Consider the following 26,751-nt stretch of genomic DNA (forward strand, 5'->3'; position numbering starts at 1 on the left):
ATTTCAACCAAAATTTAACCATTTAAGCACAAAAAATCAGAAAGCTTGTCACTTTAATTCAATATTATAATGGTTTCATTATTGATACACTCAAAAACAAAGGTACGGGAGCTGTTACTGGGGCAGTACATTTTCAAAAGGTACATAATTGTACCTCAATGGTAGCTCAAATGCACCTTTTAGGTACCACTGTGGACTATTTAGGTACAAATATATATCTTTTAAAAAGATACAGCCCCAGTAACAGCTCCTGTACCTTTATTTCTGAGTGTACAATGAGGACTACAGTGTTATTTTACTTCTGATTATTGAATTTCCGTACTTTAATTCTCCAGAAAATCATTCAGTTTTGTTTATTTCATTATTAAGTTAGTTTTATTGTATCTGTGCTTTAATGTTTTACATTTAAAAAATATAATTGGATAATTTTGACTATTTTATGCAGATGTACTCCTCTACATAATCCCCCCAATCAATGTAAATGTATGAATTCTTTCCAAATAAATTAATCTTGTGAAATTATATTCATAAATCGCAATACTGTCCAATATTGTCAGTTTGTCCAACATCGTCTCATTGTCCTATCTACAACCAATTCAACTGTCAGCCAAAATCACAAAACAAATCAAAGCATGAGCAACTTCTCAGCAGACGATTTGCTTGCATCATCACCATCCTAATTAAAGTGCACGCCCACAAAAACAAGCAAAACACAGACAGTGACTTCTAAAGCAGAAATGAGGCTGGGCGCGACATGACAGAAAACACAAAGCACTCCAACATCATAATCCCATTATAATGAAGGTCTGCGTGAGTTACAGTCGATTTGTGCCTTTAATTAAAAACGAGCACACAAAGCGAGCGAGTGCTGGGGGTGTCCGCGTGGTTCCTCAGGTCATCACATAATCACGTTTAAGAGGATCACGCTTTCAGACACATCCCGCCTGCTCCTCCTCCCTGCAGACACGTGGCACATGCGTGTATGCATGCATGCGTATGTGTGTTTGTATGTGCATGCACCAGTGGCTTGCACATGGGTCCCAAAAAAGCCGGCCATCAATCAAAGTCCCTCCCTTTCCTGCTCTTTTGTGTTTTGGTTGTGATCTTAATTGGCCTGTCAGTTGCTTTCATTAGTAGGCACAGCCATCAACACACACACACACACACACACACACACACACACACACACACACAGAATTAATGCTCCCAGAAAGGATGGGGCGTCTGATAAACCATGGGTCAGAAGCCCTTCCCCCAGAAACCAGAGTAAAACCACTCTTTTACACCTGCCACCTTATCAGTGAATGCACTAATGATGAATAACGAAAATAAAAGGCCAAGATTTGAACTGGTAATCCTAAAATAAACACGGTCACAGGGTGAACAAACTGTGTACATTACATTTACTTTATTTGTGCATTTACATATAACGATTTGCATATGAGGTGCAATATCATAATGCTGTTAGATTTAGTCTGTTCATTGCCATTTACTAAAAATGTTAATAATAATAATAATAATAATCATAATAATTGTATTTAATTGGTGCATCACTCAAAGAAAGGACTTTTGCTTCTTGTTAAAACAAGTCATTCAAAACACATTTGAAACAACACAATTCTTAAGGTTTTTTACGACAGAACTTAAATTTGATGATTACTTAAATTTTGATGACTTAAAATGATTCTGTTTACTCCATCAATTTGTGTTGGCACAACAAAGGAATTGTGTGGAACATAGTATTTTTACAGTGAAGTCTGCCTAATAAAACATATTCAAAACAGTAACAATTAATAAGCAACACCTGAAATTAGTGCAAATATAAAACATAAAAATATACGTTTACCCTGTGTGTGGATTAGGCATGGGTCGGTATAACATTCGCATATGATAATCTTGGATAAAAATATTTTTTTAAAGTGTCTGGGTAAAACACAAAACCTTTTTTCCCCTTTTGAACACAGTTTATTTTATTTTAAGAAACATTTAGAATATTTTGAAACAGTAAACGTGTCAGGCTGAATAAAACACTGATTCTGCTGTCTTCATGTTTCAAAAACAGATTTAAAACAGCATCTTTTCTGCTGGAGATACTGTTGTCCTAAAAAACAAACAAACAAAAAAGTAAATAAAAAGATGTACACATCCCTTAGGAATGGTATTGCAGAAAATGTACAGTTTTAAAACCTTGACTTTTTCAAACCGCGCTGTACCTTGAAACGGTTATCATGTCATGCATACCTTGGATGTTTAGAAAATCATCATTTAACAAAAAGTGTTTTTATTATTATTATTATTATTATTATTATGAAACATTGAATGCATCTTAGCGAGCTGCCTAAAACACCAAGCATTTGCTCCAAAAAAAAAGACAAACCCAAACATGCTTGGCTTGTAATTCATCAAAATGTTGGATATGCAAGACTTTTTGGCTATTCACTTTGATGCCAGTGGCATTTCTGTTGGCCTGAAAATATTTTGTGCACTGCAAAACTTTGATTCCTGTGAAAACGTTGACCTCATGCATATATCATGCATCAATGGATTTGCTCTTTAGTGTTTGGACTTTCAGCAGTGACATTTAAATCACACTGAACTGAACTTTAGCTCTGCAAACTGGACAACCACGGCCTCAATTTGCTAAAACTTGTGTTAAGCTGCTTTGACAATCTACATTGTAAAAGTGCTATAGAAATAAAGATGAATTGAACTGAATTATTATGTGTGTGTACAGATGCATAAGAGCAGTTCCAGCGTTATGGATGTGACTTTTGCAGTAAAAACTCAAAACATAAATTCACGTAGACAGTATACGTTAACATTATATTGAAACATCTGTTTATATTGTCCAGAACAACTCACCACAGAGTTATAAGATCAGAGAAACATCAGTCTGTAAACATGTTTTGTGTTTTAAATGAGGAAAATAAAGATGTGTTATGGATGTGACCAAAAAAGTCTGCAAGTTTACAGTCTACAACATACTTTGGAGAAATTCTGTGAATTAAACTGCACAACACCAAAAATAATGCAAATCAAAAGTGTAAGAGTTGCTCACTATTGAGAAAACAGGATTGATTTTAATTTTATTTTATATTTTTGCATTTATGATGAAAAAACTCTGTTATGGATGTGACTGATGTGAAATTGCCACTCGACTGACTTTGGTAAATCAAATAAAATAGTTTAAAAACATTAACAGATAGATTTTTTTGTATTTCTAACGCACTGTAAAATATTTGCTAACAGAAACAACATAGAAACGGTTTCGGTGTTTTGTTGTAAACTTAATTTTCTTCTTGGAAAATAATAATTTCCTTCTTGCATGGAATTGCTCATAATCTATTTCTTTACAAAGTGACATTGATGCCAACTACTAGTTTAGCATACTGAACACGCATGCATATTTAGATATTTTCACATGTCTGTGTCAATAGGGATCATTTTCTAACACTGTCGTCATCATCATCAAGTAAAACTTTTCCATTTTTAGTACAAAGTTGTCATCTAAACAAACTGTCCGTCATGCATAAAATCGGCTTTGCGATTTGCACATTCTGAAGTCTAATCCCTATTGAAAAGAAGGAGAAAAGGGGTGAAACACTGTTTTTTTTCCCTCTCCGCTGTCGCCACTGCCTCGCATGGTTCAGGATTGGTAGAGCTACGCATCGACGAATTGGCTCTTCAGTGTTTGAACTCTCAGTAATGATTAAATCACACTGAACTGAGCTAAACTGAACTGAACTGAACTTAAACACTAAAACCTGAACCACACTGTTACAGTTACTGAACCACACTGTTCCAGTTACTATGACCATTTATGTGAAGCTGCTTTGACACAATCTACATTGTAAAAGCGCTATACAAATAAAGCTGAATTGAATTGAATTATCATGCTTCTGCAATTACAAAACAAAGCACCATTTCAGAAACTTCCATCATCACCAACTAAACTCAACATAACCTCAACACAATCACTCAGAAATCATACATACCGAACTCCACGACAAAGTGCAAAAACAAACAACTAATACTGTTCAGATCAATCTCAAGAAGAAAACTTACATTTACAGCATTGCAACAAAAACAGAAAAGCTTTCGGTGATCAATCTCTAAATAAACAAATAATGATATTAATAGATCTTTTGTGTAGTGGAAAGATTTTAAGAGGGTTAAAGATTATCTGTGCATATTTAATGGCTGAGCAGGATTTAAATCAGAATCAGTTTTATTGCCAAGTGTGCTTAAAAAAAATAAAGTGACAAGTGTCAACACAAAATAAATATTAAAAAAAGACGATAAACATTAAACAGAGATGCAGTTAGTCAAACAAGATCTGAATGTTAAATTGAACAGATTTGTTATGAATAAACAGGCTATAAGGTGCTGTGTACACATGTGTATGGAGAAAATAGTGCATTGTATATTGTTATAAGCTGTTATATTGTTAAAAACACACCATCTAAATTTCACAAATAACCAAACACCAATACTTCAGCTCATCACTAGTACAGACAACTCTCTGGAGTCAACAAAACATGTGCTGCGTCTCATTTAGCATACTATCCATCCTAAATAGTAGTCAAAAATAGAAGCCAAAGCTTGCATACTCTTCTGTTCCACACTTAAGTTGACTATTTATTCACAAAAACATACACTACATACTTTTTAGGACATAATAAGTATGTGGATTGGGATGCAGCAATGCACCTGAAACCATTGCTGATGCTCTATTCATGGCATCATGTAAACAGAAGCCGCTGTCATGGTAACACAACGACAGGTTATAAGACACTAACAATTAACCAGCACAGGGTCTGCACCGCCCCGGCCCACTAATCATCTGCTGGGTCATTAATAAAGGAGCAGTAGTCCAAGATTCATAACAATGAGCAGCATGTGCAGCAGAGATCATGGGAAATTAATCCCAGCACTCATTTATTTCAGGATTTCCCCCTTCAGCCTCCTCTGGAGCTCAAGAACCCCCCGATGGCACAGATCAGGCAGATGGTCACTGGAGGCGCAGGATATGGGGTGATTCTGGGGCAGCTTACGTGTGTAGTGTTTACACACACACTCACAAGCACAAACACACACATAAACAAATTGCACATACACTCACTCCACACTCACATGTTCACATTTGCACAAACACTCACTTGCAAACACACACACACATTTACTCATACACACTTGCACACATTTGTACTAACGCATACTTGCGCACACACTCACAAATACACATTTGCACAAACACTCACTTGCAAACACACACACACACACACTCACACTACACAGTTGCACACATTTGTACTAACGCATACTTGCGCACACACTCACAAACACACATGTACACATTTGCACAAACACTCACTTGCAAACACACTCACTCTTACACACTCGCACGAATGGTCACACACACACACCCACATACTTGGACAAATGCACACACACACACTTATACACTTACTGAAACAAACTCACAAACACGCACACTCACTTGTGCGCACACACTACAACGCCCTCACATTTGCACACACACACACTACAGTAAACTTTCACTAATGCACTTATTCGCGCACACACTCGCACTCCCTTACAAACACTCTCACATACACACTCACACACACTAAATGTACACTTTCAAGAACTCACACACACACACACACACACATTGAAATTCACTCATTTGCTCACACACAAACACAACAAGACACCAAAAAGCAGTGATATATGTATGCAAAACAGTTAAAACAGTAAAGGAATAACTAGTAAATGCTACACTGATGATTGATACGGTTTCAGAGTGTCCTGATGTACCCATTTACTACCATTGTGCTATGATATTTACCATTTGAAGCCGCTTGAGACCAAATCCACCCAGGTAAATGAAAGTTATTCACTATACATGGCACAAAAGAATACTTCGGCTTCCTAAAATAGTTCGCCAACACATTCAACCTGTCAACAGCAGTTCAGCGCGACCAAGACAGTCTTTGGTGATAAACAAAATTCCCTGCCAGAGCTCAAGGACTCGCTGAAATCTTTACGGCTGTAGTTCACATCAGGAAACACCTGCAGTTTAGCTCTCTTCTGCTGCTGGACATACACACAACAGATATGTCTGCAGGATAGATCTGTTTAAAGCTCAGATGAGCATTGAAATAATCACATCCATCAGCTATACTGCAAAAAATGCCTTTATTACTTAGCATTTTAGTCTCGTTTCTAGTCTAGAAATTCTTAAATCAAACAGTATTTGTATTGTTTTCAGAAATATATCTAAAATATAAGCGAGTTTCTCTCTAAAATCAAGCTAAATAATCTGTCAATGGGTTAAGCTAAATATCATTAAACCGAAAACAATATTATTTTGTTTACCCCCATCAGCAGAGCAAAGTCTAGAAGGGATACAGCTGTGGATATGCACATCAATATAGCATCATTTCAGTAACACTACAACAATAATACAGTACAGTACAGTCTGATGGTTGGGTTTAGGGTTGGTGGGCATTAATAAAATACAATGTATTGGGTAATTTAATAAATAACATAAATAATACTCTGCAAAACTACAGTTTTTACATTACTGTGATGTTGGGTATAGGGTTGGGGTGGATGTTAATAAAATATAATAAATGGGAAATTAAATAAATGAGTATTTATTTTTTTAACAGCCTTATCTGATCTAGCAACAACATATTGGCTGATTATTTAGCTTGTTTTAAGGTAAAACTCTCTTCATTTTAACATATTACTGCTCAAAACAAGACAATATATTTCACTTGTCCGGTAAATGCTTCTTGATTTAAGGATTTTCCAATATTTGGACTAGAAACAATACAAAAAACAATTTTTGCAGTGACAAACAGGACATATTTTTGTTATGATCTCACTCTTTTTACTTAAACGTGCATCTGTTACTCATCTGACATCTCAGCATCTTACTACATAAAGTCTAATTTAAGTAAAAATATATAAAAAAAGTGATTGACTATTATCCTAACTGAGGTAAAGTTGGTTTTATATTCGCACATTTGTTCATTTAACTGTCTCTATATTGTTTACCACGCTAATTTAAATATTCAATCAGAATTAGCATGCGAGTAGGACTTCAAAACAACATCAACACAATCTAATTGACTGTAAACATGGTTGTACTTTAATAGTCACTGGCTGCTAATATAATTTTCCAATTTAAAATTTGTAAAGAATACTATTATGAAATTATATTATTGAGCAGAATGTCTGAATATCCGAATATAAAACCAGCTGTACCTCTATATAATCCTATACGTGTTATATTTGTCAAACAGCTCGTGATTCATCTCGCGTTTTCCATGGAAAACTCTGCAACATCCCTCATATTTCAGTATGACTGCTAAAAATAAGCATCAAAGAGCTCCTTTTATCACTCAAGTCAGCTTTGTTGACATTTTATTTTCCTTTTCTAAGGAAATTCTCTTTAAAAACAAGCACATAATCAAATAAACAAATTCCTGTCTCTCTCTGCGTCGCTGTCCCTCACTCACTTTCCCACTCCAGCTTGTTTTGGTGTTATGTGGTTGACAGAAGTAGCATAAATAAACTCACCAGAGTATGTTGTGTTTGTTTGTTGTGTCTGTGAGTAGTTGTCTCTTCTTCTGTTTGATCCACGTTTCGCTCCGCGGCGGCAGGTCTGCGTGCGCGCGCTTGTGCGTGGATGTGTCCGTGGACGCGCGTCAGCTGGATCTGTTCTGTTCCTCCACGCGCCTCGGAATGTTCAGTTGAGACTGAGGGATTCGCGGTTCAAAACAGCCAATCAGAGCGCAGATAAAAAAAAGACTCAATGGAGAGGGGCGGGGCCGAGTGAGTAGGTGGGAGGTTCCCCTTTTTTAAAGCATTACAGTATGGATAAACCCCGAAAATCTGACATGACATAATATATATATATATATATATATATATATATATATATATATATATATATATATATATATATATATATATATATATATATATATATAACTGTCCAATAAATAACTGTTTTTCTTTAGGCTATAGAGTTGTTGTTTTGGGGTTTTATATTAAAGAAAAACATTTCCTTAATTCAACTTTCTGCATAAACCTCATTTTATTTATTGGAAAGTTTTTTATACACAATTGCTAATATACTCAATGTAAGCCAAAATGTTATTTTTTAAACGAGAATTGGAACTGTATTTAAAAATCATCAGACTCTTACAACAAGAAAGCAATTAAAACTTATAAAACATGTGCTTTATTTAATATTCTGCATTAGTTTGTTTTATTTTTGTCATGTGCCCTCATTGATTTATTTATCTCTTTATTGTTTTTGTTTCTTTTTCTCTCTCTTTGTCTTTTTGTCGTTCTTTTGCTTTACCTTTAGAATGCTTATTTTAAAATTGTTTCATTTTTCTTGTTGCAAAAAGTAATATTTGTATTGCTTGTACCATACTTTTATCAGTTTTGTATTTTTATTTGTTGTAATGGCCTGTTGTTATAGCAAAAAAAAAAAAAAAAAAAAAAAAAAAATATATATATATATATATATATATATATATATATATATATATATATATATATATATATATATAGTTACAGCAAGATTGCAAGTAATTATGTCATGTCAGATTTTCGGAGTTTATCTGTACTGTGTGTGTACACATATATATATATATATAAAAAAAAAAATATATATATATATATATATATATATATATACCATTAAAACTGTATATTTTTTAATTTCTTGTAGCCAAATGGTTTAAATTAACTTGAAATCATACAGTCACCTCGCTTAAAAGACAGATCCAAATAAAAATCTTTATTCATTTTTCGATTCCAGTTCTATATATATATATATATATATATATATATATATATATATATATATATATATATATATATATATATATATATATATATAGATATATAGATATATATATATATATATAGTGAACACACACACATGGAAACGAAACTATATACATGACGATTTCGTTACATAGATATTTACATTCATAGATAATTTCATATCATATACATACATTTAGTATACCTAAATACATACACATTTTCTCAAATATAATATATATACATATGAAATACATATATTAATACATATATACATATAGAAATACATACACACATATATTATACCTAAATATATACACACATTTTCTCAAATATAATATGCTTGAAAACCTATAGTTTATATAACTTATACATACTTTTTAATTTGTAGATAAATAAATCTGTTGAACATAATTTCAATCGTGTTTTGACTTAACTTTCACAAACATTATTTAAAATATTAAATTAGACACTGTGCTTACATTTTAAATGCGTTATTTACTTTTTTACATTTCTAAATGGTTTTTGCCTTGATATACATTTATATATAATATATATACATACACACACACATAATGCTATTTAAAAATAATTATGATAATTCAAGGAAAAATGAAACAAAATACAGCGTTTTAGTCATTGTGAGTTGTCTTTGTGGGGGAGTGAGTCACTAGTATGAACAACATCTTATTCCAGATGCTTAAAATAACTCAAAGCAGCATAAAAACTACATCTTAAAGCTACATCATCACACACTCATAGGTTTGCTTGATAACACAAATAAGGGCATACAACAGACTCATGAATCTTAAATAAAAAAATGTCTGTGTTTATTTATCACTTTCTCCCAGTTTAGATTATCTCTGGAATTAACACAGTCCTCTGCGTATGATTGGTGAACTGAACAATGGATATTACATTGAGTCATAATCACAAAGCAGGATTTGTTTGCACAGGTAAAATCTGATTAGCTCCCCTGGGTCACACAGAGGATTAAACTGGCCTCTTTCCACCTATAAAACCCCTCACTTTATTAAATAAAACTTTAAAAAGTACTATATTAATTAACAGAAATTTAAAAAAAAGAAAAAGCAAAACAATAATATAAATTACAAACGACACATTTTACAGTAATTAGCCAACTATGGAATACTAGTCGCAGTTTAATAAACATTAAGAAAATGTGTCGACAGCGCCTCTGTGTGTACAGTATACGCAGAAAGTTAACGCCTACATCTCCCAGAAGCCCTTGCGCGCGACGTCACAGCCAGGAAGTGTAGGAACTGACCCGTTGCTGCTGATAAGGTAAGGATTTACGTTCATCTAAAATAATTTACCGTGTTATTTATACATTAAATGAAACAGCAAAACAATAGCTTTGTGCATTATGTCTGGTATTTACTGAAACGATCCAGCATTTGAGTATATTAGCAACCGGAAGGGTGATTTTCGTAGCAGCTAATGCTAAACTTCCACCAAAACATTTGACACTTACCTTTAGTATTTCTGAAATCAAGCCGTTTATTGTACATATTAAAGTCACATCAGTGATACCAGTGATAGAACATAGCCTTTGCATATATGTGATCAACTTTAGATGATATAATATTAAGTTTACTGGCAGATTTGAGCAGAGCTCGATATTGGAAAACATTGACATTGCCATATTTATTAAGATATGAATATAATTTCACAAGATCACCCTAATTGGAAATAATCCCTAATTATATATTGATTGGAGTTTAAAATATGTTTCAATTGACTATAATCTTCTGTGTGAAACTGCTTTGACACAATCTACATTGTGAAAGCGCTGTAGAAATAAAGATGAAGATGAGTGCATCTGCATAAAATATACAAAATTATGCAAAATATAATAAATTAAAGCCCAGATAACAACAGAACAAAGACAAAAATGAAATACATGTTTTATGGGTTGTTGGTGGAGTCTAACATTATTGAGTCAAAATTAAAACAACACTGCATGCATATTCATCAGTGTATTAAATAATATTTAAACCGGACACTGAACAATGTGATTCATCTCATCATAAAATGCTTTACACATCTGGCTATGAAAAATGCATTTAAATGAACTGGAAATCATCTCACTTTCCATCTACAAAACATAGGATAAACGCACGTATTTCCTACTGCATCCCTGAGAAAATACTGTTCAGTGTCAGAGGATCACCAAAGACCTTTGAAATTTATTCTAGTTTTGCCAATATACTCAACTCTTTTGGATTAATATTAAAGCTTTTATTACTCATAATACTTTTAAAACATTTTCCCTTTCGTAAAACTTTATTTTCCATTTTGAGTATCATGAGTAGCAGACTGTCTGCTTAATATCTGCTGATGCTGCTCCTTCAACAGACATTTAACTGACTATAAGACACTTTGCAAGTACATGTCAACTTACACTAACCCACTAACAAAAGTCTACTTATAATCTAGTGAGAATTAGTTGGCATGTAGATGCAATGTAACTTAAACCCAACAAATGGACCATCAAAATAAAGTGAGCTCCTTTTCTTGAAAACATGATTTTGGGTTATGTTAAGGATCGCTCTTTAAAAGATGATGGTTTGTTTTTATTATAGGCTTTATTCTATTAGTATGTAAATTTCACATACATAAATCGTTCATGGTGCTAGAAAAAGAGATTAAAATGCATGTTTAATGGTTAAGATATGCTTCTCCTTTAACATTTTTGCATAAAATATTTGTATACATGCATTTTCTTCACTAAAAGTGCATTTAGTAACTTTGGTTAATAACTAAATTTGAAAAAAAAAATTGTATATTTGTATGTAATTTGATAATTAAGGATTACCTCTCCTCTTTTTTTATTATTATTTTCTTTAATTTACTTTTTTCTTCTCTCATTTAATCCTTGTTAGGGAATGTGAAGTGATTTTGTTGTATAATTAAACTTTACAAGCTGGTTTTTGTTAATAAAGCACATATAACCCCAAAAAACAAGGACTTTTAAAAAGAAATGTAATGCCTTTTTCTGGTGTATCTACCTTCCATTTCGTAGTTGCATGCTTTATATTTATTTATTTATTTATTATCTCTAATATTGGGCTTTTTTCTTTCTTTGTTTGCTCTTGGTTGAGTAAAAATCTTTGTTAATGTTGGTACACTATGATTTGATGATTGGTTTACATATATTTGTAAATAAATCTGAAAAAAAAAAAATATTTAAACCCAATTAATCTTCGTTAAAGCAGTAAATTTAAACATTTCTTGTGGCCAAATGGTTTAACTTGTAATCTTACAGTCACAGGTCTTAAAATACACGTACAAATAAAACTCTTTTACGTTATTAGATTAGAGTTCAACTTGTCAGTCACTCCACAAATCCTCTGTGGTTCCTGGTTATTACAATCCCAACTAGACATTGCAGATCCTATGATGTGACTATTACAGATATCAATGCTGGAACGATATATATTTGGGTGTTTATTACCATAATAATCGTGTTGTTTTCTTTAGGAATGACCTGCACATTAGAGAAGGTTCTGGCTGATGCCAAATCACTGGTGGAGAGACTCCGGGATCATGACAGTGCTGCAGAGATCCTGATTGAACAAACCACACTGCTCAACAAGAGAGTGGAGGCCATGAAACAGGTCAAATACTCTCTTTTACACTGACGTTAAGTTTGTTTTATATTCACACATTTGTTCAGTGATACGGCCTCTGTATTGTTTAACATGCTACACTGAATATTCGGTCAGAAACTGCATGCAAGTATGACTTCAGAACAACATTAGCACTGTTTAATATGATTCAATCTATTTGCAGATTCACCGTCATCATTTCAGAACAGTATTATTTGCAAACTCTAAATATGGAAATCTTATTATCAGCCAATGACTATCAAAGCACAACACTATTCACAGTTGATCAAATGGTGCTAATGTTGTTTTGAACTCGAACTAATATGCGATTTCAGACCGAATATTATAAGTAGTGTAACCCCGCCGGTCCTACGCCACCCAACCCATTCCAAGTTGGTATCGAACCGGCGACCTTTTGCATGGGAGTTGGATGCTCTACCAAGGAGGCTAAAGACCATTTCCTCTAGCGTCTAGAGCACCTTTACGCCCCATTCACACAGGGCTTCAGCGTCAACGCTTGACTGAAGGCGTATCTGAAGTTGGGGCTGACGCGATTGTCATAGCAGCGTCAGCCAATGAAATTCAATCAGCAATAGGCCACTGTCTAGCTGGTGTATTTGCATACAGAAATCTGATTGGCTGACGCTTCTGTCAGTGCTTGAAAAGTTGAGCTAGTCCCAACTTCTGCAGCGAGCAACGCCTCTGAAACGGCACCGACAGATCCACAATGCAGTTCGGCAACGCCTGACGTCACCCATTCAAAGTGAATGGGAAGCGTAGACGCTGACGCCCCGTGTGAATGGGCTGTTACAGGTCAGAGGAGTGAGGTTTACCTGCACAGCACCTACTGGCTGGCCTCTGTTACTACACTTACCCCCCCTAAACCTCACTCCCATCCGGGTCACGGCACCAATGTAACCAGACCAGTCTTACATCACCCAACCCGCTCCAAGCTGGTATTGAACCGGCTACCTTGGTTGGTTGCTCTACCAAGGAGGCTAAAGACCATGGCCTCTAGCGTCTGTCACTAGAGCACCTTTAGAGCTCAGAGGAGTGAGGTTAACCTGCACAGCACCTACTGGCTGGCCTCCATTACAGTAGCATGCTAAAAACAATATAGGGGCTGCAAAAAACAAACAATTGTGCAAATATAAAACTAAATATAGCTCAGTAATAAACCTAAATCACTGCTACATTTTGTATGTTTAATCTCAGGCAGTCACAGCTCACCATGAATTGAACAGTCTATTTGTCGGTGTATCCCTGTTTATTTATTTTTTGTTCAATCGTTTGTTGTGATCTCAGTATCAGGAAGAGATCGAGGTGTTAAACCAGGTTGCGAGGCATCGGCCACGCTCAACACTAGTCATGGGAATCCAACAGGAAAACCGGCAAATACGGGAACTGCAGCAAGAAAACAAAGGTGTGTGTTTGGTGTTTTTTTTTTCCTGCATGCTATTTGAGGCCTGTTTTTAAAGCTCAGTCTCTGTGCAGAGCTGCACACGTCTCTGGAGGAGCATCAGTCTGCGCTGGAGCTGATCATGAGCAAATACAGAGAGCAAGTGTTTCGACTTCTGATGGCCAGCAAAAAAGAGGATCCCACCATCGTCACGCAGCTCAGAGAACAGCACACGAACGTCAGTCCCCCACGCACACACTGAAATTCACTATTAAAAAGCTGCTACACAAATAGTCTCAGGAATCATACTGGGAATCCTTGATAATACTTCAGTTTTTTTAATTTATAGTGTTTTCAAAGGTTTAAAAAGTGCTTATATTTTGGGTAAAGTGCTTGCAAATGTAATTGTGCCACTTGCATAATAATAAATGGGTAATAATAACTCACTTAAAATGAATTAAAATTAATATTACAAAGAGTAAATCAGTTTTTCGATATTAGGCTAGGTGCAAACATGCCATTTCTTAGAATACCACACTATACTATAACAGAAAGCAGCTGATATATTGTGATTAAAGCCTGCAAATTTGCCACACTTGTGCATGGCTTGAAATGCAGCTGGAAAAGTGTAATGTAAAACTAGAACCTAAAGTTCATTGATAAACTTTGATGTTGGCTTGAGAAAGTCAAACGTTTATGGCATTGTTAGGTGGTTGCTAGGCAGTTGCTAAATGGCAATGCTCGTGTACATGTTTGATCAAATGCTAATACTTAGTAGGCATTTCTAGCATATGTTATTGCATTTAGATAATCATTCATAGCATGTAGCTAATCGTTATTAGCACTTGGCTTCCATTATCATTGTTACCATGCATAGTACACAAGAAGTCCCATTTGCTAGCATGAGTCAAACAAGCCAATGCCCAGGTCCCTACGATGTTCTGATGTAGAGATATTGCTATTTTTAAATGGTTGCTAGGTTATACTGTTTTATTGCTATGGGGACATTTGACAGGTTAGTGATGATACATCAAAGCTTCTTGACAATATGAGTGATCTTAATCAACTGTTTCTATGACAGTCTTTATGGCATTCGCTGTGTAAAACAAATGCTGGATAAGTTGGCGGTTCATTCCGTTGTGGCGACCCTTGATTAATAAAGGGACTAAGGGAATGAACATTATGTAAAAATGGCTTGCTGTATTTTTTTGAAAATACAATGCTTAATAAGTGTGAAGGTGATACATGCAAAAATGGCTTGCCATATCAGTAAAAAATATGGAGTTTAAGTCAAAAATGGCTTGCCATATTTTGAGAAAAATAATGCTTAAAAATTATTTATTGAAAAACTATAAGTCTGATAAACCTTAAAGATATAGCAACAAAATCTAACGCATCTAAATACAGCTTTTGGCCAAATTTGGGGCTTGTATAATTTTTTTATATGCCCGGATTATAAAAATATAATATTTAACATTTTTTATTAAAAAGAAATGATAAGTCTTACAGGCATGAGGAGATATAGCAACAATCTTGAATGCAGAAAGCACATTTAGACCACATTTGGGCCTTGTGGCATGAACGGCCTAGGAGGAGATACGTTTGTTTTCAAGGACAGAGTAGCATAACAGTATGTTGGCTTTCTCAAGCCAACACAATAACACTCATTTTGTGAATAATTATATACAATTAATCTAAGCTACAAACATTGAATTTATTGTGCACAAATTGGCTTGCAAAGAATATGCACACAATAATATACACATGCAAATAATAAATAATAATAGGTTAAAATCTGAAATGACTCCACTATGATCTGAACTGGGCGTCTCGTCATTTATAATGCCAACTGCACACTGCAGATCCTACTTTTGCAGATTCACTCGTTGCAATATCAATGCTGAAACAATATATTGTGCAGCTTTAATCTGTTACGGTGTTTACGTCACAGGAGATGCAAGCGCACATCGAAAAAATCAACGAAATGGCCACGGTGATGAGGAAAGCCATCGAAGTTGATGAAGGACGACTGTGTGAGGATGAGGAGAGAATCAAACGCCTGGAGGTGACACACGCTTCAGTATAAATCACAGTAACTGGAGTGATATGACTAAAAGTTCCCAATATGAGTCGTTTCATTTCACAATAATGAGATTTATGAGATCATAACCACTTGATTATCTGGTAACACTTTAAAATAAGGGTCCATTAGTAGATAATGTGTTTACTAACATAAACAAATAATTATTAATGCATTTATTACTGTATTCATTCATCTTTGTTAATGTTTGGTAATTACAATTGTAAGATCATTAGTGCACTTGTTAACTTTGGATTTTAGTTGTCCATTAGTGAATGTTGAGCTTTTATTAATTAATGCTTTACAAGAGTGTTCATAGTTATGTAATATTAGTAATTGCATTGACTAATAGGCCATTTTTCTGAGGTGTTACCTGATTATCTTATACAATGTTTATAGAAAAATATTAACTTGATAAATATGTCATTAACAATATGACGTGTTTGAGAACTGACACTGTTGTACAGTATTTATTACTATTTTGGTATAATTGAAATGCTGTTGAATTGTTTGCATTTGGTTTTAGTTTTAGATTGTCTAGCCTTTTTTAGGACGCTCATTAAAATACTCATTGCAAAAACTGAGGGTTATTACAATTAACTTTTATTACAGAAATAAAATGTACAATATAGTTAAAGTTCTTTGCCTGGTTAAAGGCGAGTTTTAATTTTAGTTTTAAATATTCTATGTAGTTTTTTTTTGTTTGTTTTAGTGAGTCAAGTTAAAAAAAATTTAATAATCAAAATCATGTATAATAAATTGACTAAAAAGAATATTAAATATTTCTGTTAACCTGCATGTGGTGACAATTTGAGAACTGTAAACATGTTTGAGTTGCGAAGTCAGAATTATTAGTTTTTCTTTTTTTAATATTTCCCAAAAGATATTTAACAGAGCAAGGAAATTTTCACAGTATGTCTGATAATATTTTTTCTTCTGGAGAAAGTCTTATTTGTTTTATTTCGGCTAGAATAAAAGCAGTTATTAATTTTTTAAACAACATTTTAAGATCAAAATTATTAGCTTTGTGATAACTAGTAATAACTAGTGTCTTGTTACTTGCCTATTATTAAAATATTGGCCATTTAAACAGTACAATAAAGCACATATTTTATTCTACACCTCTAATCCTACCTTATTAACTATTAGTAAGCTGCAAATTAGGACTTAGAGGCTAAAACATACCGCTCAGCCCTATACGTCGCACATGTAGTTGTGATGTTATGGTTAATAATAATACCTGAATGTGTGTTTGTGTGTGCAGCTGGAGAACAGTGGCCTGCGAGAGCTCCTGGGAATCAGTCGAGAAGCGTTTCTGCTGCTGAAGAGAGACGATACATCAGACAGCACATCTCTGTCGCCGCTGCTCACCAGCACAGACATCAGCCTGAGGAAGAGCTGAAGACAAAACCAGCATTCAGAGCTGCTCTACACTGCAGACAATATCCGATAACCAACAGCTTTATGCTTGTGAATTGCATTGTGGGATGTTGATCTCTGCTGTGTCGACAATTCAACTCTACAAGTTAACAAAGGGACATTTATTGACATTTTAGTCGTATGATATAGAGAAATAAGTGTGTAAAATAACAGTAAATGTACTGGCGGTGTATTACAAGGCTTTTGTAGCCTAATATACAACACCAACACAGACAATATAGCACTGCAAACTATTACAAATGTTCATAAAAGTCACTTTTACAAACTGTTCAAGATTAAAAGTTGCTGCAAGAAAGATCAAGATCCCATAATGCAAGTCACAATCATAAATAAATGGGGAAAAATAAAAACATGCATCACAAAATATGTAAAACTGCTAATTTACGGATATTTGTTTACAGTGTACACATCCCACAACCCACCAGTACAGTTTCACACACACTCACCGTCAGCCATTTGTCATGACGGCATCTCTCAAACACTGGGATTTGATGACTTTTCCATCTCTTCATCCTCACTGCTTCTGTCTGGGAACGTCACATGACCACGCTGACTGATTCAGCCACATGAAAACAATCATTTGAGGAATTATTAGCCGATTGTGAATGATTACTTTACCTGAACAGGAGACTTTGTGAAGGGAACGTCACGATGTGCCATTTTAAAGAAACCGCTCGTGTTGTTGCTTCGCTTGTTGTGTTTGTAACAGTGTTTTATGCGAGTGTGAGAGGAGGTAGCATTGAAAGTGAACTATTAAAAATGTTGAACTAACAGCTGCCGTTATCTTTCGTTGCATGGGCTCATTGACTTCAATGGGGTTTACGTAATTTAGCGTATTCAAATGTCCAGCAGTGCATGTTTATTTAATCAAGTACATTGGTTACATACAAGTCCAAGAGCCAGGGTCTGTCATGGTATGGGTTGTGTCAGGTAACTTGCGCTTCTGTGATGCTCCATCAATGCTGAACAGTAAGAGAGATTTTGGAGCACAATATGCTGCCTTCTTTTCCAGGGACGCCCATGCATATTTAAATAAGACAAGTTTACAAAATAAATTTAGTGTATTTAAATATCCAGCAGGGCTTGTTTATTTAATCTTGTAAATTGGTTAAATGCAAGTCCAAAAGCCAGAGTCTGTCACGGTATGTGGTTGTGTCAGTGCCCTTGGTAAAGGTAACTTGCACTTCTGTGATGCTTCATTAATGCTAAAAAGTAAGAGAGATTTTGGTGCACAATATGCTGCCTCTTTCCATGCATATTCCAACAATATGATGCAAAACCACATTCTGCACATATTACAAAATAATGGCAGTGGCGGAAGAGGATGCATGTACTGGACTGGCCTGCCAACAGTCCCGACCTGTCCCCAATAGGGAATGTGTGGTACATTTCGAAGCGCAAAATGCAGCAACGAAGACCCCGTACTGTTGCCCACCTTAAGACTTGTTTGCAGGAAGAATGGGACAAAATTACACCTGAAATTTAGCGTAATAAATATATTAATAATATATTTATATATATAATAGTATATACACACACACACACACACACATATATATTAATAGAACAGAAAAACTAGAACTAGAAATTCAGATGAACACAGAAAATGCATTAAAAATGTACTGTGTTATTAAAATCTACGCCATTGTTTCATTAAAATGACAAACAACTACTTTTAAAGGCATCAAAGAATAATTAATAGCCCAACAATATATCACAGCCTGCACTAGAAGATTTTTCATTCAATAAAAGTATCTGATCTCAAAATGGAAAACTACTTTAAATAAGAAAAGTACATCATTTAGGTGTTGTGGCACGAATTACAACTTTATTAAGCATTTCATTTTATACAAAACAGACATAATAATACACGCGGCTACCGTTTAAAAACATCATAGACAGTACAGCACGTTTTAAATGCTTTACAACACAAGTAAGAAGTTTGCTTCTGTGAGAGATACAAAAAAAAAGACAAATCACAAGAAGAAACCCTGAGAGGAGATCAGAAGTTGACCGTGAGTTCACAGAGCTGCGGTCTGTAAGCTTTGCGTCTCAATAAGAGCTACATGTCCATTTATAAAGCATTTATTAACTCAATGTTACATTTAAAATCCGCATTAACAAGTGCTTTACACAAATGAAGTGAAGCAGCAATCACATCCCCACAGAAACGCAGTCAAAATAAGCTCATTACTTCCATCATCTGGAAATAATTAATCGCTTCGTCGTAGGTAAAACACACATAAATCAGCCGTAGAGGCTTACAGTGGCTATTAATGAACACTGGTTCATTCGGTCTGCAGTGGCAGTGTGTTATACATTCATTTCAATGGTCAACTGGGTGTCTTTAAAAACAAACTCATTCTGACAGGCACATGGTGGTGCGGTTATATTAACCAGATGCAATTAAAAATAGGACAAAACAGTTTTAAAAAAAGTGGCACGTCTACCATGTCTATCGTCTCTCAAAACATGCTAAAATGCATCTAAAATCAGGTTTATGCTAAATATGCTGGAGGTCAGTAGCTTCAAGTGGATCGTTCACCCAAAAAGAAAAACTCTTAACTCTCTTTTAAGTGGTAAACACAAAAGTAGATCTTTTGAAGGATGTTAGAAAACCTGTAACCATTGACTTCCATAGAAGGAAAAACTACAGGTTTCTTCAAACATTCTTCAAAATATCTTCTTTTGAGTTCAACAGAAGAAACTCAAACTGCTTTACAAGAGTAAATGATGGCAGAATGTTCATTTCTGCGTGAACTAACCCCTAAATGAGACTAAACGTGAGTTCAGCAATGTGCTCAAGTTCTGATTAAAGGAATAGTTCACCCAGAAATATTTTATTTCCTTACTATTTACTCTCCCTTAAGTGGTAAACACAAAAAGTAGATTATTTGAAGAATGTTAAAAACCTGTAACCATTGACTTTTCCATAGCCGAAACAGCTAAGCAAGTCAAGTACATGTTTACAGCATTCTTCAAGATATCTTCGTTTGAAGAAACTCACACTGCTTTAGAGCAAGTACAGGGAGGGTAAATGATGGCAGAATGTTCATTTCTGCGTGAACTACCCCTTTAATGAGACTAAATGTGATCAAGCACTGGGAAAATCACACAAAACACACACCAGTGCACATTATCATTAGTGTTGTGTGTGTGTTTGAGTTTTGCAACCTTTCTCATTGCCGTGTCCGAGTCTCCAGGCTCTATAAAATCGAGCTCAGTCCTCATATTTCACACTACAGACTTGTATATGAAGAGTTCAGACGCAAAAACCTCTGAAATGTTCTTTTAAAATGAGCATTTCTATGTTATTTCATTTAAAGGCAATGAACTTATCCATCACTATAAGAGTAAAATGACCGAGCCTAAACACAAGAGATGGAGAAAATGCTCATATTAGCAGAAAATCTCGAGGTTTCTGCATCTAAACTCTTCATATAGAGTCAAATGTTAAAGCAGAAGAGGTGTGGTTTCTCCGGCCGGTTCTGCACGGCGTGTAAGTTGACGGATACGTCCCATTATTTGGGCTGGTAATGATGGTTTGTGGTAGCTGGGATCCAGAACGTTGGTTTTCCGGCGCTCTCGCTCCTGCCTCCACAACACATACGGGCTTGGTGGGAAAAATGGGCGAGACTTTTCTCGATAGAGCTGCACAATGATCCCCGAAACCCCCAGAACCACCCACACCGTGATCATCACGAAATCTGGAGAGATGATGATGGGAAACAGCAGACATGACCAATGAGTTTGAGTGATTTAAGTAATGTTCGGTCTGCAAACATTTTTACCCATTTATTCACAATAAATTGATTACAAGTAGATGTAATCCACTACCAAATAACCATTGACTTCTAAAGTATTTGTTATGGTTGATCTCAATGCTTACCAGTTTTCAACATTCTTCAAAATATCTTTTTTTGTGTTCAACAGAATAATAATAATAACAATAATTTGAAAGAACTTTTCCTGCACACCAAGCTGCATAATTTCAAAGCTCTTTGCAAATGTATGAATTATTTTTAATATGCTGTTTAATATACATTTAGAAATTTATATACATCGTGAATAATAAAAATATCTAAAAATGGATCAATGTGCATTTATAGATCATATATTTAAATAAATCTATTTTTGAGATCATATTTTGCCCATTGTTTTGGAAATAATTAAAAAAACAAAAAAATATTTGCATTGCATTTTTACTAGTAAGAATAAAATGAGAGCTCTCATTCAATTGTCACTAGTAAAAATTTAATTGCAGAGCTCTCAAATATTTTTTTTATACTAAAAATAATACTAAAAGCTGTCTTTTATTTGCACGAAAGTGTTTTTATAGAACATGTTAGATATGAAACATGAAGTAAAGGTACATTTTAAACAGTAGATATAGTTTGTTTAAACATCAAACAAAACCCATGGCACACATATACATTTAGATTCTATAAAATATAAGTATACTAATAAAATAAAACACAAATAAATAATAATATTAAGTAAAAGAGATCTTTAGAGAGCTCTCTAAACACAGTAGAGAAATTTAAATTACAGAGCTCTATAATTACATTCTTACTAGTAAAATGCAAATATGACTGGTAACGTTGGCTGCTTTTTAAGCTAATTTGGCTTGCCATAGAGGAGTTACCAAGAGGGCCTGCATGAGATGATATTTATAGTCATATTTATTCAACATCTCAGGCTAAATGTGGCTCCTAACTCACTACTGTTGGGAGGAAAAGAAATCTTTAACATAACTGGCATCTCAGTCTTAAATTAGAACAACATTTTACTAGTAAATATTAAATTATGATGACAAGTTAATGCATTTTAGGGTAATTTGGCTTGCCATACTCATCCATCATAGTCACAGAAAAAACTCCAAGACTTACCGATATCCTGCAGCGGGACAGAAATAAACGCACGGCTGAAGTTGTGGTTGAGAAAGCGCTTCAGGACGTCCAGCGTGATGTAGGACAGACTGGTGTAGGTGTAGGCATTGACTGCCAGGACAACAGTATAAGCACCCACCACACCACATGTCATAATATTACCCTAAAACACACAGATAAGTGAGTGTGCATGTTAAATGGGGCTCAGATATTGTTATTTTTATTTTAATTAGAGTCTGTTTATCATCTCACCTCTCTGGGCCACCTGATGAAGAACAAAGGAACAACCACCATAATGCAAACAAACACCACCCAGAAGACCACATCATTGTGGAAGACCGGAAGATCACCTGGAGGAAAAAACTGAGAGATTCAATACTGATAATACTATAACATAATACTATAGGAATTTAAAGTAAGCATAGTGTTTTTTAATTGAAGTCAATTCAAGTGTATTTGTATAGAGCTTTTCACAATAATTACTGTTTCAGAACAGCTTTACAAGAGGTGCACATTATTATACTCAAGCACATTATAATCAAAACCAGAATCAATAAGGTTATAAAATAATATATACACACATACATATACATCTACATACATACAAACATGTGCTTGTCTAAAGTATAAAGGATAGATTCTGGGTTTAGGATAGACATTTTTATAATGAAATAACTCCGGATAGATTCTGCTTTCTTACCAAGTGGAGTAAAAAAGACGACGGACGAGATGAGAAATCCAAGAATGAGCCCAACCACTAACACACAGGCCAAGACTGAACCGAACCGCCACCAGCTCATCACCAAGACCACGCCCCCGACCACCCCCATCAGTGCTGTCAGAGCCAATCGAACTGAGGAGAGATGCATATCATCAAAAAAACACTAAAGACACTACAAACAGATTATACAGTAATTCTCCCATTGATTTATAATTGAGGAACATTAAGAAAATCGTTTTTAAATATTTAAAATCACGCTGATTTTTTTTATGTTTGATCATGTTTTAGCACTAAAACATTATATGAAAAGGTTCACATGTATAAACTATATTAACATATTCCACTGTTACGATCTTCACAATACAGATATGAATAAAACTGAAAGTTGCATTTTTTTGGAATCATAGATGGACAGACAGACAGACGGATGAACAGACGGACAGACAGACGGACAGATGGACAGACGGACAGACAGACGGACAGACGGACGGACAGACGGACGGACAGACGGACGGACGGACAGACAGACAGACGGACAGATGGACAGACAGACAGACAGACAGACGGACGGACAGACAGACGGACAGACAGACAGACGGACAGACGGACGGACGGACGGACAGACAGACAGACGGACAGAAAGACAGACAGACAGACAAACAGACAGACGGACAGACGGACGGACAGACAGACAGACAAACAGACAGACGGACGGACGGACAGACAGACAAATTAAAAACCCTAAAGTTTGGTGTACATAATCAGATATATCATAGATATAAACAAAATTGTAAAGATTGTCAAATGAATGAATGAATTTGGAGGTGTGAACCTATTCTTTATAACAATTTTATTTAGTTTATTTATTGCCACATTATTAACTTATGGTTATTTCACGGCTAGATTAATATAAATATCAAACATATTACATAACAACAACAACTTTATAATTCAACACTTTTACTTTTTTAAATTCAACAATAAAAAAAAACTACACAATTAAATAAATCAACAAATATATTAATTAATAAATACACCAATTAATACACTAATCAACATTATTTGATAATTCAGATAACTGAGAATTACTGCAGCTAAAACTTTCAGAGAGACACAGAGTTTAAAATGTTTGTTTCTTTAATTTCTAGTTTTTAAATATTTTTTCAGGTTTTCATCCTGATTTGAGGCATAGTTTGACTGGTTTCACAGCTCCAGCAGAAATCCCCAGCACATGACTCTGAGCTGCACAACGTTACAGCAAAATAACCATGTCAGTCCTCAGTGACGGAGCTGGATTCTGCACTCATGACAAACCAGTTTGTGCAGATCATTTCTTTTTTCCTTAGTTTATTTTGTATAACATGTCTTACATGGTTTTACAATAAATCAAACCTCATTACCTACAGCTTTAGGGCCAAAAAGAAAAAAAAAAAAAAGCTTTTCCAATATCTAAAGTTTTCACAAAAATCAGAAACAGCTCCCAGATATTACAAAATTCAGAGGACTTTCTTTTCTTATTATATTTGTGAGCTTCTCAAGAGCCGATCAGGCATGGTCTTGGGTTTAGTTTGTGTAGATCATTTCAGTCAAATTAAAGTAGGAAAACTTGAGCTTTGGGGGCAGATCTGTTCTGAAGCTATTTATGCATATGTAGACATTCAGCTCAGAGTAAACACTGTAAATCATCCACCATGACACCATCTGAAATGATTTACACAGTTACACATATTTAGGGACGATGGTGATACAAAATCCTGGGAACAGGAACAGTCTGAGTAAACAAATTTAATTTTAAACTAAATAATAAATGTAAAAGTTGATTAAAAAAAAATGATTTTGTAAGAATTTTGAGAAGTGGAGGTCCCTAGAAAAGTCACGAGTGTATGTTACCCCCTGCATGTAAAAGTCATGACTGGTGATTGTTAATGTACTCACTGTTGTAATCCAGCGTTGTGGTTCTGGTGATCAGGACAAAGAAGAGAAACGCCATAAATCCAAATCCCATACCGAACAGCTCTAAGAAAACACAGAAATTGACATTTTACCACGTTTATTCTTTATTAGTCACACCAACTTATTCATTTTATATACAGTTGAAGTCAGAATTATTCGCCCCCTTTTGATTTTTACATTCTTTTTTAAATATTTCCTAAATGATGTTTAACAGAGCAGTGACATTTTTACAGTATGTCTGATAATATTTTTTCTACTGGAGAAAGTCATGTTTGTTTTATTTTGGCTTAAATAAAAGTAGTTATTAATTAAAAAAAAAACATTTTTGGGACAAAATTATGAGCCCCTTTAAGCTTTTTTTTTCCGATAGTCTACAGAACAAACCATCATCATACAATAACTTGCCTAATTACCCTAACCTGCCTAGTTCACCTTATTAACCTTGTTAAGCCTTAAAAAGTCACTTTAAGCTGTATAGAAGTGTCTTGAAAAATATCAAGTAAAATATTATTTAATGGCTTTATGACAAAGACAAAATAAATCCGTTATTAGAAATAAGTTTTTAAAACTATTATGCTTAGAAATGTGCTGAAACAATCTTTCCTCCATTAAACAGAAATTGGGGAAAAAAAATAAACAGGGGCGCTAATAATACAGGGGGGCTAATAATTCTGACTTCAACTGTATATTTGTCTTGTTCATTATCTTTTAACTTGTGGTAATTGTGCCTTCCACATCAACCACAACAACCATGTTTGTTTTTTCTTTTAGTTTGTTGCATGATGCATGTAAAAATGATGCATGTAAACATCTAATATTAAATGGTTAAGTGGAGTATATAAAGAAGTGCACATTTTATCACTTAACATTAGATGTTTGCATCCTTTTTAATGCCTCCAGGATTTTTCCATGACATTTTTTATCTTAATATATTTGCAGCCTAAAATGACAACTTGTGACAGATTTTCTCCAAACCTATGATTAGCTTTAGTTCTTGTGTTTTGATGTGAAAATACACCAAAGTCTTTTGCATCTTTTATTTTGGATCTTAGGAACCACTGAACTCGCAAAGTTCTGGAGGAATTGATCTTTCATCTTTATTAATTTGTGTTAATAACAGTTATAAAAATGTAATAGAGATTTGATTTTTACATTTTCTGTATTGAAATAATATTTTATTATAATATTGTTTTTGTAGCATTAAATATAGTTTTTCAATAAAGAGCAATAAACTATCAAAAACAGTCAAACTAAACAGCACGAATGTCTCCTTTAAAAATGTCTCTATATTATTTAATTTCATCATTAATTTCATTAATGACATTCATTTCCTTTCATTTCATACTATTATTATTTTTGTGTATTATTATTGTTGTTTATTTAATTACAATTTAATTTTATTATTATTATTAGTTTTTTATTTTATTAAAACTTTTCATGTGGATTCATCAGGATTCAAATGATGGATATTATCTCATTACTCAATGTAACTTTCACTCAAAAAAATTTTTTGCACTCAAAACGTTCAATAAAAATATATTTTAAAACGAATATTTAGACTAAACTGCTTAAATGTTATCCTTAAAATGTGTCCATATTATCAATTTCATCTAATAATACATTTTCAATAAAACATTAAACTGTCCAAACTAAACTGCATAAATGTCTGTATTAAAAATCTGTCCCTGTTATTTCATTTCATGTAATTAAATTTGTTAATAAAAAAAATATTAAACTGTCAAAAATATCCAACTATTATTAATATTTATTATATTTATTTG

At 34.2% G+C, this 26,751-nt stretch overlaps 3 protein-coding genes across 4 annotated transcripts in view; 1 reads left to right on the forward strand and 2 right to left on the reverse strand.

Moving 5' to 3' along the window:
- gas2l3 (growth arrest-specific 2 like 3) overlaps window positions 1-7,733 on the reverse strand; it is a 32,748-nt gene extending 25,015 nt beyond the window's left edge. The window contains 1 exon segment of the mRNA NM_001045098.1: window positions 7,594-7,733. The gene's annotated coding sequence lies outside the window, so the exon portion shown is untranslated.
- A 2,374-nt stretch (window positions 7,734-10,107) lies between these two features.
- On the forward strand, window positions 10,108-18,178 carry fgfr1op2 (FGFR1 oncogene partner 2). 2 transcript variants are annotated; one of them, XM_088649716.1, is made up of 6 exons: window positions 10,108-10,161; window positions 12,361-13,251; window positions 13,330-13,911; window positions 13,983-14,125; window positions 15,839-15,952; window positions 17,232-18,178. In XM_088649716.1, exons 3-6 carry the CDS (start codon window positions 13,857-13,859, stop codon window positions 17,367-17,369), a joined length of 450 nt encoding a protein of 149 aa, XP_088505842.1. In that variant the 5' UTR covers window positions 10,108-10,161; window positions 12,361-13,251; window positions 13,330-13,856; the 3' UTR covers window positions 17,370-18,178.
- A 1,029-nt stretch (window positions 18,179-19,207) lies between these two features.
- The window catches only part of tm7sf3 (transmembrane 7 superfamily member 3), a 26,643-nt gene continuing 19,099 nt past the window's right edge, over window positions 19,208-26,751 (reverse strand). The window contains exons 8-12 of the mRNA XM_088649926.1: window positions 24,953-25,033; window positions 22,997-23,149; window positions 22,549-22,646; window positions 22,297-22,459; window positions 19,208-21,114 (exon numbers count right to left, since the gene is read on the reverse strand). Coding sequence (XP_088506052.1) covers window positions 20,861-21,114; window positions 22,297-22,459; window positions 22,549-22,646; window positions 22,997-23,149; window positions 24,953-25,033 — 749 coding nt within the window. The 3' untranslated portion in view covers window positions 19,208-20,860. The remainder of the gene's footprint in view (window positions 21,115-22,296; window positions 22,460-22,548; window positions 22,647-22,996; window positions 23,150-24,952; window positions 25,034-26,751) is intronic.

Source organism: Danio rerio, chromosome 4, assembly GCF_052040795.2.
Source record: "Danio rerio strain M-AB ecotype USA chromosome 4, GRCz13ab, whole genome shotgun sequence".
In the NCBI taxonomy this organism is placed as follows: Eukaryota; Metazoa; Chordata; class Actinopteri; order Cypriniformes; family Danionidae; genus Danio; species Danio rerio.